General features: G+C 45.4%; 1 protein-coding gene across 6 annotated transcripts in view; it reads right to left on the bottom strand.

Moving 5' to 3' along the window:
• Positions 1-17,729, bottom strand: part of RPH3A (rabphilin 3A) — a 480,291-nt gene that overhangs the window by 68,935 nt on the left and 393,627 nt on the right. For all 6 annotated transcript variants that reach the window (XM_073562255.1, XM_073562313.1, XM_073562371.1 and 3 more), the window contains one exon: positions 8,296-8,526. In XM_073562255.1, coding sequence (XP_073418356.1) covers positions 8,296-8,526 — 231 coding nt within the window. The remainder of the gene's footprint in view (positions 1-8,295; positions 8,527-17,729) is intronic.

Genomic DNA, 17,729 nt, shown 5'->3' on the forward strand with positions numbered 1-17,729 from the left:
ATACACTCACACATGCATACACACATCCAGGCACAGACCAATTCTCAATATAGTAGAAAAATGATGAAGAAGACAGCACTCCTTTTTTAGAAAAATATATGGTGGTTTAAATAGCCCATATGTGTTTCTGCCACATTTCGGCTCAAGGTGTACACACACAATAATATATATATATATATATATATATATATATATATATATATATATATATACACATACATACACTAGCTGAAGAGCCCGGCGCTGCCCGGGCATAGTAACTAACTGTGGTTTGTTATAGAAAATTATAATTATCCTCCATCCCATAGTCCCATGCCCATATACCCATCATACATATCCACGATCCCATAGGCCCGTGCCCATATACCCATCATACATATCCTCCATCCCATAGTCGAGTGCCCATATACCCATCACACATCCTCCATTCCATAGTCCCATGCCCGTATACCCATCATACATATTCTCCATCCCATAGTCCCATGCCCATATACCCATCATACATATTCTCCATCCCATAGTCCCATGCCCATATACCCATCATACATATTCGCCATCCCATAGTAGAGTGCCCATATACCCATCACACATCCTTCATCTCATAGTCCCATGCCCATATACCCATCATACATATCCTCCATCCCATAGTCCCGTGCCCATATGCCCATCATACATATCCGCCATCTCATAGTCCCATGCCCATATACCCATCATACATATCCTCCATCCCATAGTCCCGTGCCCATATACATATCCGCCATCCCATAGTCCCATGCCCATATACCCGTCATACATATCCTCCATCCCATAGTCCAGTGCCCATATACCCATCACATTCTCCATCCCATAGTCCCGTGCCCATATACATATCCTCCATCCCATAGTCCCGTGCCCATATACATATCCTCCATCCCATAGTCCCATGCCCATATACCCATCATACATATCCTCCATCCCATAGTCCCGTGCCCATATACATATCCGCCATTCCATAGTCCCGTGCCCATATACCCATCATACATATCCGCCATCCCATAGTCCCGTGCCCATATACCCGTAATACATATCCTCCATCCCATAGTCCGGTGCCCATATATCACACATCCTCCAATCCATAGTCAACCATTATGACATCATAATGAGCGGCGGCAGGGCTTGCAACCTTTGATGACATCAGCGTCGCCATGGCAACCATTGTGACATCATAATGAGGGGCGGGGCTTGACACGCACACACTGCTTCCCCAGCATGCTAATAGGGGCATTGTGACATCATAATGAGGGGAGGGGCTTGACGCACACACACTTTTCCCCACAGTATGTAGATAGGGGCAAAATTGTTTGGTGAATTGGAACGCGCGGGGTTAAAATTTTGCCTCACAACAACTTAGGATGCTCTCGAGGTCCAGACGTGTGACTGTGCCAAATTTTGTGGCTGTAGCTGCGACGGTGTGGATGCCTATCCCGGACATACAAACAAACATACACACACACACACTTTGAGCTTTATATATTAGATACACACACACACACATATAAACACCCACATAATATATATATATATATATATATATACATACATACATACACACACACAGTTGGCAGAATACTGTTGGAATATGTTGGGTGCAACAACTTCATTCCTGTCTATGAGTGTTTAGCTGCTAGATTTGTATGCTGTTCATTAAGGTAGAACACAAAAAAACAAACTGCCAGAAGCTCACACAGGGAAAGCATGTGACTGTATTTCCTGTTTTTTCCTGTGTCTGAGAGAAGCAGCTCGCGGTAGATGCTGCACATATAGAGACACACAAATGATTTATTCCTGATCTGTTAAGCTTATCATATATTGTTCCTGTTTGTTCCTGAATAAAGGAGCTCTGTTGTCACATGCTTGGCGAGTAATCTGAATAATCAACAGCCAACAGGTTATGGGACCAGAGTGACACAGAACGCCAGAATAACACAGCAACAGAAGCCCAGAGCAGAAGCAGCACAGAGCAACAGAGAAAATGTCCACTAGCAGCAATCCTGTCAAGTTCTCAGTGCCAAGCCTCTTTAACCAGAACTATCAGTCCTGGAAATTCAAGGTGAAGATGCTGCTCATAAGAGAAGGTACATGGAAATATACTCAGGAGCAAGTGCCTCATTCATTACCAGATGATTGGCTAGAGAAGAATCAGAAAGCACAAAGCACGATCTCCCTCAGTATAGATCGAGTGTGCAACTGCAAAGGAGATGTGGGATGAGTTACAAAAAGTGCATGAAAGATTAAATCTCAGCAATAAGCTTTATCTCATGAGAAAGCTGTATCAGTCTAAGATAAGTGATGGACAGAACATGCAGGACTGTATAAGAAACACCCTACAGATTGTTGAGCGTCTCAGGGGTATTTAAGAAGAAATTAAAGATTTTCAAGTTCCTGCACTTCTATTAAGTGATCTTCCAGAGAGTTATGACCCACTCATGACTGCAATAGATGCATGGCCAGATGATGAGCTGACACTAGAGTATGTTAAAGGCAAACGTGTGGATGAATTCAAGAGAAAAACGCAGCACGTAAGCAGCAGTAATGAAACCAGAACAGAAACAGCATTGAAGTCACAAGATTTCCCTAAATATAAGAGCAATCTAAGAGAAATTCGTGAATATTTTGTCTGTAAGAAGCCCGGCCAATTTAAAGCAGACTGCAGAATTTGGAAAGCAAGAATGAGTCAGCTTAAAAAGCAGAACAGTCATCAAAGGGTGTAAACAACTGTAAACGAAAATTCTGCATGTGTTGAAGCTGCATTTAATACAATTACAGGCCCATCTGCAAAGCTTATATGGTGCATAGATTCTGGTGCAAGCAGTCATATGATAAATAACAAGGATTTCTTCACTAGCATTAATCAAAGCAAGACAGAAATTAGCATTTTAGCTAATGGTCACTATATGATTTCAGAAGGAGTAGTAGACCACTACCTCCACTGTCCAGTTTCCTCAGCACAAAGCAGAAAGATCCCAATAAAGGATTCTCTCTATGTTCCCAGTCTTGAAAGCAATCTTATTTCAGTAAAGAAGCTCAAGAAAAAGGGGAATGTAGTTAATTTTAAAGATAACAGCTGCATCATCTCAAAGAAGGGTCACACTCTTGCAGAAGGAAAAATCCAAGATTAACTTTATCAGCTAAAATGCAAAGAAAGAGTGTACAGTGCTAGACCAGATCTACATAAGAACTGTATCCATGTATGGCACAGATGTCTTGGGCACAGAAGCAGTAAGGAAGCTAGCTCAACTTGCAAATAGTATTGAAATCAACCAGTGTAGTCAAATGATGAAGTGGACTAGCTGTCTTAAAGGGAAAATGTGCAGAAAATCCTTTCCTAAAATAAGTACCACTAGATCTGCACAGCCTCTGGATCTGATACATACAGATGTATGTGGTCCAATGAGTGTTCAAACTTCTAGTAAGATATTTTCTCACATTTATTGATGACTACTCCAGATATACAGTTGCCTACCTGCTTCACAGTAAGGATGAAGTTCCACAGAAACTTGTAAGAATATCTTGCTGTAGTGTTTAACAAATTTGGAAGAATGCTAAAAGCCCTGAGTGCAGATAATGGAACCGAATATACAAGTGGTAAGGTGCAAACCATTTTGAAAAAGGATGTTACATACTACCATTCCATACAATGCAGAACAAAATGGCATTGCAGAGAAAGAACTGCACTCTCTGTGAAAGTGGAAGGAGTATGTTGTTTGATGCGAATCTACAGTACTTACAACATATTGAGGGGAAACCATCATGACAGCTTGCTATCTTCAAAACAGAGTGCCAGGTAAAACCACAAATAAAACTCCATATTTATCAGGATATTTGGAAACAAAACTTTTTTGTATGTTCCCAAAGAAAATGTTCCAAGTGGGAATCACACGCAAAGTAAGAAAGTCCTGATGGGCTATAGCGAAACTCAAAAGGGATACAGAATCCTGCACCCAGAGACCAACACAATAACAATCAGCAGAGATGTAGCGATTGATGAAAATGCTGTATCGCTCAAATTGCATGAAGTTACACCAGTTATGCAAGTCAAGAAGTAATTTGGCTGAAACAACTTTTGGAAGATTTCGGCAAGCCATTAGCTCAAACAACAGTTATCTATGAGGACAACCAACAATACATTAAACTTGCCAGCAGTGAGAAGATTGGTGCAAAGACTAAGCACATTGATGTAAAACATCACCACTTATGTGACTTACTGGACTTAGTGGAACATGGTGTACTCGAGTTTGATTATTGCAAGTCTGACAAGATGATAGCTGATTATATGACAAAGCCATTATCAAGAGCCAAGTTTTTGGACTTCAGAAGCGCAATGGGACTAAAAGGATAAGTAGTTGTTGCCTGGGGGTGTTGGAATATGCTTGGTGCAACAATTCCATTCCTTCCTATGAGTGTTGCTAAAAAAAAATTCTCAGAGGCTCACACAGGGAGAGCATGTGACTGTATTTCCTGTTTTTTTCCCTTGTCTGTGTATGAGAAGCAGCCTACTGTAGATGCTACACAGAAACACACAAATGATTTATTCCTGATCTATTAAGCTTATCATATAGTGTTCCAGAGAGACTGTACTGGACCCTCGGCCCTCGGGGAAGGCCGAGATGACGAGGTGACATGCGAACATAGGAGCTGGCAGGGCTGGTAAAGAGATTAAAGGGTTAATGGCTCAATATGTGTCAGTTTTAATAAAGTTGATTCATAGATTTTTTTATATTAGAGTGTGCACTTTTTATTAGCTAGTCCTTTCTCTCCTCTTGGTTCTTTACTCAGCATTAGTACCTACGTGGCACCTCCTTTTTTCATTTTCTTGACTATTTACGCTATATTTGTGGTGCGCCCTTATTCCCTACATAAGTAGCTGAAACTCAATGTTGCCCAGTGACAGCCCTGAAACCTCAAAGACCTGAAGATCTGTGTGGAGGAGTGGACCAAAATCCCTGCTGCAGTGTGTGCAAACTTGGTTGGGAACTACAGGAAACGTCTGATATCTGTAATTGCAAACAAAGGTTTCTGTACCAAATATTAAAGGGAATCTGTCACCCTTTTTTTGGCCTATTAGCTGCCGGCATAGACATCGGGGGCTTATCTACAGCAAAAGAAAAAAACACATTATATTATACTCACCGAGGTGGGCGGTCCGGTCCCATGGGTGTCGCCGTCCCGTCCGGCGCCTCCCTTCTTCATGCGATGACGTCCTCTTCTCCCATCCTGTAATGGCTCCGGCGCCGGTGCATTGCTCTGCCCTGTTGAGGGCAGAGCAGAGTCCTGCAGTGTGCAGGCGTCGGGAGAGGTCTGGCACCTGCACACTGCAGAATTCTGCTCTGCCCTCAACAGGGCAGAGGAATGCACCTGCGCCGAAGCCATTTCAGGACGGGAGAAGAGGACATCATCGCATGAAGAAGGGAGGCGCTGGAAGGGACGGCGACACCCATCAGACCGGACCGCCCACCTCGGTGAGTATAATATAACGTGTTTTTCTTCTCTTTCAGGTTACATCGGGGGCTTATCTACAGCATTACAGAATGCTGTAGATAAGCCCCCGATGTGTATGCTGGCAGCTGCAAGGCCAAAAAAAGGGTGACAGATGCAATAAAATTATATAAAAATAAAGATTCTTCTCTCACAGTTGAAGTGTACGATAAAAATTACAGACCTCTTCATTCTTAGCTGATGGGAAAACTTGTAAAGACGACAGTGTATCAAATACTTATTTTTGCTGTGTGTGCATGTGTGCGTATATATTATACAGTTGTGGCCAAAAGTATTGACACCCCTGCAATTCTGTCAGATAATACTCAGTTTCTTCCTGAAAATGATTGCAAACACAAATTCTTTGGTATTATTATCTTCATTTAATTTGTCTTAAAAGAAAAAACACAAAGTATTGTCCTAAAGCCAAACTGGATATAATTCCACACCAAACATAAAAAAGGGGGTGGACAAAAGTATTGGCACTGTTTGAAAAATCATGTGATGCTTCTCTAATTTGTGTAATTAACAGCACCTGTAACTTACCTGTGGCACCTAACAGGTGTAAGCAATAACTAAATCACACTTGCAGCCAGTTGACATGGATTAAAGTTGACTCAACCTCTGTCCTGTGTCCTTGTGTGTAACACATTGAGCATGGAGAAAAGAAAGAAGACCAAAGAACTGTCTGAGGACTTGAGAAACCAAATTGTGAGGAAGCATGAGCAATATCAAGGCTAAAAGTCCATCTCCAAAGACCTGAATGTTCCTGTGTTTACCGTGCGCAGTGTCATCAAGAAGCCCATGGCACTGTGGCTAACCTCCCTAGATGTTGACGGAAAAGAAAAATTGACAAGAGATTTCAACGCAAGACTGTGCGGATGTTGGATAAAGAACCTCGGCTAACATCCAAGCAAGTTCAAGCTGCCCTGCAGTCCGAGGGTACAACAGTGTCAACCCGTACTATCCGTCGGCGTCTGAATGAAAAGGGACTGTATGGTAGGAGACCCAGGAAGACCCCACTTCTTACCCCGAGACATAAAAAAAGCCAGTCTGGAGTTTGCCAAAACTTACCTGAAAAGGCCTAAAACGTTTTGGAAGAATGTTCTCTGGTCAGATGAGACAAAAGTAGAGCTTTTTGGGCAAAGGTATCAACATAGAGTTTACAGGAGAAAAAAAGAGGCATTCAAAGAAAAGAACACAGTCCCCACAGTCAAACATGGTGGAGGTTCCCTGATGTTTTGGGGTTGCTTTGCTGCCTCTGGCAAAGGACTGCTTGACCGTGTGCATGGCATTATCAAGTCTGAAGACTACCAACAAATTTTGCAGCATAGTGTAGGGCCCAGTGTGAGAAAGCTGGGTCTCCCTCAGAGGTCATTGGTGTTCCAGCAGGACAATAACGCAAAGCACACTTCAAAAAGCACTAGAAAATGGTTTGAGAGAAAGCACTGTAGACTTCTAAGGTGGCCAATGAGTCCAGACCTGAATCCCATAGAACACCTGTGGGGAGATCTAAAAATGGCAGTTTGGAGAAGGCACCCTTCTAATATCAGGGACCTGGAGCAGTTTGCCAAAGAAGAATGGTCTAAAATTCCAGCAGAGCATTGTAAGAAACTCATTGATGGTTACAGGAAGCAATTGGTCGCAGTTATTTTGGCTAAAGGTTGTGCAACCAAGTATTAGGCTGAGGGTGCCAATATTTTTGTCTGGCCCATTTTTGGAGTTTTGTGTGAAATGATCAATGTTTTGCTTTTTGTTTCATTCTCTTTTGTGTTTTTTCATTTAAGACAAATTAAATGAAGATAATAATACCAAAGAATTTGTGTTTGCAATCATTTTCAGGAAGAAACGGAGTATTATCTGACAGAATTGCAGGGGTGTCAATACTTTTGGCCACAACTGTATGTGTGTATATATGCTGTATATAGGGAGTGGCAGATGGGATTTGGGATTTGCATCTGTTTACACATATGAAAACGGATTTCAGAAATCTACTTGTGTTTTTTTTCCTCCAATGCTACAGAGCTCTTTGTGAATGAGTGGAAAATGAGCCAAATTCTTTCTGGCCCATTAACAAACAGTTTGTCATCTTCAGCACCTGTTCTCAGGAAGAAGAAGAAAATCAATGAAGCATCTGACTCTTAAAGTAGCTCTAGAAAACACTAAGTACTTCCCTACAAAGCATGGATTGCGATACTCTAGCTATTGTAAAACCAATCTTTAGCATATGTTTTTTCTTTGTTGCTCTAACATGGAATGGAAACAGCAGATCATTAGAACTCATTGTTCATCTCTCCAGCAATTTGTTGATCTTTCCATAATGACACTAATTAAATGAAAATGGCACCCCCCAAAAAATGTGTAGAAATGCTAAAAATATTGTACATTTATGTATTTTTCCAATTATATGTCATGGAAAAAAAATCCTTAAATTAAATTCTGTTTTATTTTTTTTTAGAGTCTGTCTCATCACAAACTGAGTCACAAAAATAAAAGCGGGTTTTGCCAGGGCACGGGGTATGTAGCAATGTGTGTGGCTGCACAAAAGAGCAGTATTCCATGTAATATATACTGTACTTTATAATATTATGCTAATTTTTTTCCAAACTTAAAACATTGTGATTATGGGTAACTCTAGTCTTCTCTATGGAACCTCATAGTGTTTGCGTAAACTTTTTAGCTGTTATTAATATGAATCTCTTTGGTTGGTATGGTCCATATTTATCTACTTTCATTGTTATTCTCAGTCTTCAATATCTCAAACCCTTCCTGAGAACTCACTTGCTTCATCAGAATCATAGCTGTTAGCTTCCTCCTCTTCTTCTTCTTGTGGTTGTGTCTGCCGGGCAGGAGCCGCTGTGACTGCTGACGGCACAGCAGCAGAATATGATAAAGTTTGACGAAGGGGCCTGTCCTCTCTAACACTTTGTGCTGTGAATCCACCAGGTTTATCTTCCCTAGATGCCGCAGATGGATAAGATTGTTCAGGCAGTTGAGAAGCAGGAGGACCACCTACGAAGACAGTAAAGTTGAGTATCTTCATAATTATTATGGTTACCTTGCTGTAAGCTATATGAAAAACTTTAAAGCAACACTCCAGTGTTTTTTTTTTAATCTTAGCGGTGGAGTGGTGCAACTAATTGAAGTTCCCTGACTCTAGAATTATACTTACCAGCCACAGTCTTCAGTTGCTCCCACCACTCTGGTCCCATTTCGTCGACTGGTAAGCACAACCTTTTACTGTTTGGAAGTCAAAGGTAACGGTCACAAGCTCTCAGTGTAAGGCCGGGGTCACACTTGCGAGAAACTTGCATGAGTCTCGCATCTCAATACCCGACACTGCTGCCAGCACTCGGACTGAAGCGTCAGCTGCATAGAAATACATGCAGCTGCACACACCGGACCCGAGTGCCGGGTGTTGAGACAGGAGACTCGTGCGAGTTTCTCGCAAGTGTGACCCTAGCCTAAGTCTATGAGAGGCTCATTCTACCTCTCACAGACTTACACTAAGTAGTGACTTCCAGATCGCCCAGTAAACACTGGAACGATCCGGCAGGTCACTAACTGCAGGATACCGTCAGGAGAAGTGCCAAAAACAGCTAAAGATGGTGGTGGGTAAGTGGTGGGGCAGAGGACTTAGTAGCACTACTCCAGAACTGAAATCCTGGAGTACTGCTTTAAGCAACTGACAGGCTTCTGTAACATCCAACACATGCGACCAATAAAATACCTTGAAATTAATTATAGAAAATCTCTATTTGAGGGTATTTATGTATTGAGTAGAGTTGAGCGACTTTTGGTTTTTTAGGGTCGCGTTTCGTTTCGTGAAACCCGACTTTTCCAAAAGTCGGGTCGAGCAAGATCGTCCGATTATAGGGAAAAGTCGGGGTCGTCCCGAAACACGAAACCCAATGTAAGTCAATGGGGAATAAAAGTCGGCAGTGAGAGGAGGACAGGAAACACACCTACAGTGCCCATTTGAATGCCAAAAGCATCAATTCTTCTTACTTAAGCTTGTCAACCTTAATTAACTTTATAATACAAGTTACGCACTGAAAAATGGGGGTTATTTGGCTAAAGTTGTGGGGGGGAGGGCTGGCTGCAGGTTTTCATGTGCCCTGGGCGAAAGAGCGCCCCTTTAACACATACCACAACTCATCATGCTCCGATACGGCAGAGAAATAGCGGTATAGTACAATGAAAAATACCTCACTTTTTACATCTCATGACGAGGCCCATCTATTTCTCCATACAGAATCATTGGTCCCATATAATGTTTGAAACAGTATATGATGAGCTCCACATAATGCTACAGTATATGTTGGTCCCCATGGATGAAGCTCCACTGTCTTATGGGCCCAAATAATGCTCCAAACATAATGGGCCCCATTTCTAATGCTCTAGTGTATAATGGGCCCTGTAAATGCTGCTCCAGTGTCTGATGTCCACCTTTGGAATGTTCCAGTGTATGGTGGGCCCCATCTATCATTCTCCAGAGTATAGTGCTCCCCAAAAATTGCTGTCCCAACATTGAAAACAATCAAATAAGTCTCCTCGCTAGGGAATCCCTGTACTTGTCTGGACAGGTGCTGTAGCTTGCTTAACAGCTCGCCAGCCGTTCTCACGCCCAGTATGGATTGCACGTGATTGCACAAAGGTTAGAAAGGGTACCGTATCCCTGGATAACATGTATGGATAGCGTACACATACAAAATATATGTCTCAGGAGGCAGGCTCAGACGGTGTTAGGCCCAGTATGGATTGCACGTGATTGCACAAAGGTTAGAAAGGGTACCGTATCCCCGGATAACATGTATGGATAGCGTACACATTCAAAATATATGTCTCAGGAGGCAGGCTCAGACGGTGTCAGGCACAGTATGGATTGCACGTGATTGCACAAAGGTTAGAAAGGGTACCGTATCCCCGGATAACATGTATGGATAGCGTACACATTCAAAATATATGTCTCAGGAGGCAGGCTCAGACGGTGTTAGGCCCAGTATGGATTGCACGTGATTGCACAAAGGTTAGAAAGGGTACCGTATCCCCGGATAACATGTATGGATAGCGTACACATTCAAAATATATGTCTCAGGAGGCAGGCTCAGACGGTGTCAGGCCAGTATGGATTGCACGTGATTGCACAAAGGTTTGAAAGGGTACCGTATCCCTGGATAACATGTATGGATAGCGTACACATTCAAAATATATGTCTCAGGAGGCAGGCTCAGACGGTGTCAGGCACAGTATGGATTTGACGGCCCAGATTACACAGCGGAGGAGCAGGGAGAGGTAAAGATTGCAAATGCTGGGGCCCTGCCCAAGCAAGGGGGGCCCACTCGTGGGCGTCGGTACTGGCACTGGGCCCCTCATAGTACAGCGGTGTGTCTGACGGCGGGTGTGCACCACCACCGTCAGAGACACTTGATTGCACTATGAGGGACCCTGTGCCAGTGCCCGCGCCCAAGAGTCGGCCTACCCACCTGTCCAGGGCAACGGCACTCGCACGGTGTCGTGCGGTAGGTGGTGACCCCGGCCATGGGGGGGAGGCAGCACAGTTAGGGAGTTTTAGAAAGTGGCATATGTTGATGTTGGACATTCAGCTGATGCAAAAGGCGAAATAGGTGAAGTACCAGGAAGAGGTGGAACAAAGCAAGCCATTTTTCTGTCACCCTATGTGTCATCAGGGGAAGGTGGGACAAAATCCTTGGAAACCCATGCGTAGCTCATTTTAATGAAGGTTAGTTCATCCACATTTTGGGTTGACAGACGGGTCCTTTTTTCTGTCAGGATTGATCCAGCTGCACTGAAGACTCTTTCCGATAGCACACTTGCAGCTGGGCAAGCGAGCTCCTGTAAGGCATATTGGGCCAATTCAGGCCAGGTGTCCAGTTTAGCGGCCCAATAGTCAAAGGGAAATGACCTGTGTGGGAGAACATCGATATGGGAGGAAAAGTAGTTTGTAACCATAGTTGACAACTGCTGTCTCCTGTCACTTTCCATCGATGCAGTATTACCAGTTGTGTGAGCGGTATTTGAAAAATCAGTCCACAACATTGTCATGAAACCCCTGTCTCCAACGCCACTTCTGCTGTGTGCACCACGAACACCTCTGCCAAGCTGCCCCCGGCCCGTACGGCTCGTGTGAGAACCATCACTGCTGCTGTGTGCTGGGAATGCCTCAAGCAACCGATTTACCAGAGTTGCTTGTTTATTAGCCAATATTAGGTCAAGGTTCTCCTGTGGCATGATGTTTTGTAATTTGCCTTTATAGCGTGGATCCAGGATGCTGGCCAACCAGTAGTCGTCATCGTTCATCATTTTGGCAATGCGGGGGTCCCTTTTTAGGATCCGCAAGGCATAATCTGACATGTGGGCCAATGTTCCCGGTGTCAATGATGCACTGCGAGTGCTGGGTGGAGGAGCACTTTCTGGCAAATCCACATCCCTCCAGTCATGCACAAACCCTGTACCAGACCTTGCCACGCCAACATTTTCACTTGCCTCACGAGATGCATCCTCCTCCCCTAAGTAATCATCCCCATCATCCTCCTCCTCCTCCTCTTCTTCCTCCACCTCATCCAGGAGAGGTCCCTGAGCAGACAATGGCTGAATGTCATCAAGGATTTCCTCCTCCTCTTCCTCCTCATCAACATTGGCTGCAGACGCCTGCTCCTTAAGGTGCGTCAAAGTTTGCATGAGCAGACGCATAAGTGGGATGCTCATGCTTAGGATGGCGTCGTCTGCGCTTACCAGCCGTGTGCATTCCTCAAAACACTGAAGGACTTTACAAAGGTCTTTCAGCTTCGACCACTGCACGCCTGTCAACTCCATGTCTGCTCTCAAAGTGCCTGGCCGTGTATCCTCCCACAAATGCTTTATGGCCTGCCTCTGCTCGCACAGCCGCTCCACCATGTGCAGGGTGGAGTTCCACCTTGTTGCAATGTCGATAATGAGGTGGTGGTTGGGAAGGTGGAGCAATCGCTGCAGCTTCTGCATACGAACAGAGTGTACAGGCGACCGGCGGATGTGCGCGCACAGTCTTCGCACCTTCTGGAGCAGGGCTGTTAACTCCGGATAATTTTTGAGGAAGCACTGCACCACCAGGTTCAAGGTGTGAGCCAAGCAAGGTATGTGGCTGAGTTTTGAAAGGGCTATGGCTGCCACAAAATTACGGCCGTTATCACTAACTACCTTGCCTGCCTCAAGATGTACACTGCCCAGCCATGACTCAGTTTGTCGCTTCAAGTACTCGGCCAGCACCTCGGCGGTGTGCCTGTCGCTCAAACACATCATCTGCCGCTCAAACACATCATCTGCAACACAGCCTGCTGATGCTTTCCACTAGCTGCTCGATAGGGGGACACATCGTGTGCAACAGTGGCAGCTGCAGATGGAGTGCTCGTACGACTGCGCTCTGTGGACGAGCTTTCGCTTCTGGAGGAGGAGGAGGAGGAGGAGGAGGGTCGAACGCCTACAGCCAACTGTTTCCTATACCGTGGGCTAGGCAGCACTGTCCCACCACCGCTGTCCCCTGTGGACCCTGCATCCACCACATTAACCCAGTGCGCAGTGATGGACACGTAACGGCCCTGGCCATGCCGACTGGACCATGCATCAGTTGTGAGGTGCACCTTTCCGCTCACTGACTGCTTGAGTGCATGGACAATGCGGTCTTTCACATGATGGTGGAGGGCTGGGATGGCTTTGCGAGAGAAGAAGTGGCGACTGGGTAGGTCATAGCGTGGTACTGCATAGGCCATGAGTTCGCGGAAAGCTGTGCTTTCCACCAACCGAAAGGGCATCATCTCAAACGAGATTAGTTTGGCAATGTGGGCGTTCAAACCCAGTGTACGCGGATGAGAGACTGAGTACTTTCTTGACCTACTCATAGTGTCTGGGAAGGTGAGCTGGACTTAAGAGCTGCATATGGTGGAAGTAGCGGTGGACAGGGCGGACTGAGAGAGGGTTGATGATGGTGATGGAGTTGGTGTTCTTTCTGATGGCCTAGAATCAGTCTTTCGTTGATATAACAGTGGGATTCCCTGACTGCTGTGGTCTTGCAACGACACCTCAACATTTGCTGCTGTGCTAACCGGTGGGCTTACAGTGGGGGAAACAATGTAGCGTTGCTGACTACCTTCGTTGTGATCAGTTGCACATGTGGCACTTGAGGTTTGGTGTTGTGTCCACGCTTGCAAGTGCATGCTGGTTAAATGTCTAAGCATGCAACTGGTATTCAAATTTTTCAGATTTTTCCCTCGGCTAAAGGTCTTTGCGCACTTCTTACAGATAACCTTGGCCTGATCATGAGGATTTTGTTCAAAAAAGTGCCACACTGCACTCTTCCTACTTTGGCAGACATTTTGCGGCCTAGCACGCTGTGATCTTTTGACCCTCTGGACAAGCTGTCCAGCAACTCTTTTGATGTTTGGAACCTGTCTTTGGAGTGTTACGGGCCTGCCAGATAACAGCTGTTGCGATGTCGATGTCTGCTGTGGATGCTCCTCATCTGAGCTATTGGAAGCAGCACCCTCTTCCCCCAATGGATGCCAATCTGGGTCAACAACTGGGTCATCCATCACCTCCTCTTCTATGTCATGTGCACCTTTCTCTGTGTCACCGTGTATGGTGGTATAGTGTGTGGGAAGGGGCACCCGAGTCTCATCAGGGTCAAAATCTGGCTCTGTATACTGCGAGGACAATGTAGTGCTCTGAGTGAATGTACCAGCAGAATCATCCATCAGCGGCTGTGCATCAGTGCACTCCATGTCAGATTCATCTTGGCCTGGGTAATTCACCATTTCACTTGATAATCCAGGCATGGTATGTGAAAACAGCTCCATGGAGTAATCAGTAGTATGGCCTGCGTCATCCTTCAATCTTGGTTGGGGTGAAGGACACAAGGAAAGGTGTGGTTCATGAACATGAGCCTCCAATGACGACTCAGTGCTTTTACTTTTTACAACTGAAGAAGAGGAGGCGATAGAGCTGGAGGCTGAGTCAGCAATGTAAGACAAAACTTTTTCCTGATGCTCTGCCTTTAAAAGCGGTTTGCCAACTCCTAGAAAACTAAGTGTTCGAGGCCTTATGTAGCCAGACGATGACGCAGGGTCAGCACCTCCTGCATTCGGTCCTATTTTGCTCTTGCCACTACCATCAGATCCACCACCAACACCATCATTACCAGCTGCCAACCCCCGCCCAATTCCATGGCCTCTTCCACCAGCCTTCCTCATTTTTGGTAGAAATGTAGACAAAATCCAACAAACTATATAGTAATGTAAAACAAGGTACAAGGTGTCTATAGGACAGGGGAGATTTAGAATTTCTGCACACACTTGTGGACAGTGGACACTTTTGGATTGTGTGAGGCCCACTGATATCTGAGTGCTATGTGACAGGCTCGATGGCACAGCTGCCTGTGACCAAAGTGACGAGAGGATAATGGAGATTTTGAATCTCTGCGCACACTTTTGGACACTGGACACTTGTGGATTGTGTGAGGCCCACTGATATCTGAGCGCTATGTGACACGCTCGATGGCACAGCTGCCTGTGACCAAAGTGACGAGAGGATAATGGAGATTTTGAATCTCTGCGCACACTTTTGGACACTGGACACTTGTGGATTGTGTGAGGCCCACTGATATCTGAGCGCTATGTGACACGCTCGATGGCACAGCTGCCTGTGACCAAAGTGACGAGAGGATAATGGAGATTTTGAATCTCTGCGCACACTTTTGGACACTGGACACTTGTGGATTGTGTGAGGCCCACTGATATCTGAGCGCTATGTGACACGCTCGATGGCACAGCTGCCTGTGACCAAAGTGACGAGAGGATAATGGAGATTTTGAATCTCTGCGCACACTTTTGGACACTGGACACTTGTGGATTGTGTGAGGCCCACTGATATCTGAGCGCTATGTGACACGCTCTATGGCACAGCTGCCTGTGACCAAAGTGACGAGAGGATAATGGAGATTTTGAATCTCTGCGCACACTTTTGGACACTGGACACTTGTGGATTGTGTGAGGCCCACTGATATCTGAGCGCTATGTGACAGGCTCGATGGCACAGCTGCCTGTGACCAAAGTGACGAGAGGATAATGGAGATTTTGAATCTCTGCGCACACTTTTGGACACTGGACACTTGTGGATTGTGTGAGGCCCACTGATATCTGAGCGCTATGTGACAGGCTCGATGGCACAGCTGTGACCAAAGTGACGAGAGGATAATGGAGATTTTGAATCTCTGCGCACACTTTTGGACACTGGACACTTGTGGATTGTGTGAGGCCCACTGATATCTGAGCGCTATGTGACACGCTCGATGCCACAGCTGCCTGTGACCCAAGTGATGAGAGGATAATGGAGATTTTGAATCTCTGCGCACACTTTTGGACACTGGACACTTGTGGATTGTGTGAGGCCCACTGATATCTGAGCGCTATGTGACAGGCTCGATGGCACAGCTGCCTGTGACCAAAGTGACGAGAGGATAATGGAGATTTTGAATCTCTGCGCACACTTTTGGACACTGGACACTTGTGGATTGTGTGAGGCCCACTGATATCTGAGCGCTATGTGACACGCTCGATGGCACAGCTGCCTGTGACCAAAGTGACGAGAGGATAATGGAGATTTTGAATCTCTGCGCACACTTTTGGACACTGGACACTTGTGGATTGTGTGAGGCCCACTGATATCTGAGCGCTATGTGACACGCTCGATGGCACAGCTGCCTGTGACCAAAGTGACGAGAGGATAATGGAGATTTTGAATCTCTGCGCACACTTTTGGACACTGGACACTTGTGGATTGTGTGAGGCCCACTGATATCTGAGCGCTATGTGACAGGCTCGATGGCACAGCTGCCTGTGACCAAAGTGACGAGAGGATAATGGAGATTTTGAATCTCTGCGCACACTTTTGGACACTGGACACTTGTGGATTGTGTGAGGCCCACTGATATCTGAGCGCTATGTGACACGCTCGATGGCACAGCTGCCTGTGACCAAAGTGACGAGAGGATAATGGAGATTTTGAATCTCTGCGCACACTTTTGGACACTGGACACTTGTGGATTGTGTGAGGCCCACTGATATCTGAGCGCTATGTGACACGCTCGATGGCACAGCTGCCTGTGACCAAAGTGACGAGAGGATAATGGAGATTGGATTGCTTTTAAAAAAGCAGTTTGCGGAGCAGTGGGTAAACAGCAATGCCAGCGTGTCAGGAAGCCTTAAAAGGCAGCCCAACAACCAACACCACTGATACACCACAATATAGCCTCCCCTTGCACTGCACACACAGTGACTTGTGTGTTGTGCAGGCCAAATCGCTAGCAGCAGAAGCAGTTTTTTTGTCTTCTTCCCTGCCTAACGCTCTCCCTACAGAATCAGCAGCAACCTCTCCCTATACTAAGATCGGCAGAAGTAAGATGGCGGTCGGCGTGCACGCCCTTTTATACCCCCTGTGACGCCCACCAAAGCAAGCCAATCACTTGCATGCCCTTCTGAAAGATGGTGGTGACCCGTGCCTAGGTCATCACGTTGCCCACAGTGTCCGTGGATCCTGATTGGCTGAAAAAGAGCGCAAAACAAACTTTTGAAACGCGACTTTGGCGCGTAAGTCGCCGACCTCGTGGCAGACCTCATCCTAGGGTCGGGTTTCGTTTCATGAAACCCGACTTTGCCAAAAGTCGGCGACTTTTGCATTTTTTCGACCCGTTTCGCTCAACTCTAGTATTGAGCATATAAAGAGGAACTTTAATAAAATTTGACATGTTGAACTGGACACACCATACAACAGTGGGTACAGAATGGAATAAAATGTTTTGGGGCTTTTTGGAGGGGGTGTTGTTTTACCTCTGAATTGCAGAGATATTTGCAATCAAAGTAGTGGCACTTATTGAGTTAACTTTAGTTATGTCCAAGTGGGTGTTATCAGATGCATTTCACTGGGGTCTGGGTACTTCTTCTCCCGAGTTGCTATCTGACAACTCGTTAGGCGGCAAATACTTTGATTACTAATGGAGGGGCGAAATAAAAAAAAATGTTCTACTCCCCTGTGCCGCCATTATTGCATCATGTTTCCAGTTCAACATGTAAAATTTGTTGAAAGGTCCTATTAAAGAGTAACTGTAGTTTTAATTTAGATTTCATAATTCAATAGTACAAATGAAAATAAGCAACTCTTTAATACAT

This window comes from Dendrobates tinctorius, unplaced genomic scaffold (genome assembly GCF_039654945.1).
Source record: "Dendrobates tinctorius isolate UK_male_01 unplaced genomic scaffold, ASM3965494v1 ptg000003l, whole genome shotgun sequence".
NCBI lineage: Eukaryota > Metazoa > Chordata > Amphibia > Anura > Dendrobatidae > Dendrobates > Dendrobates tinctorius.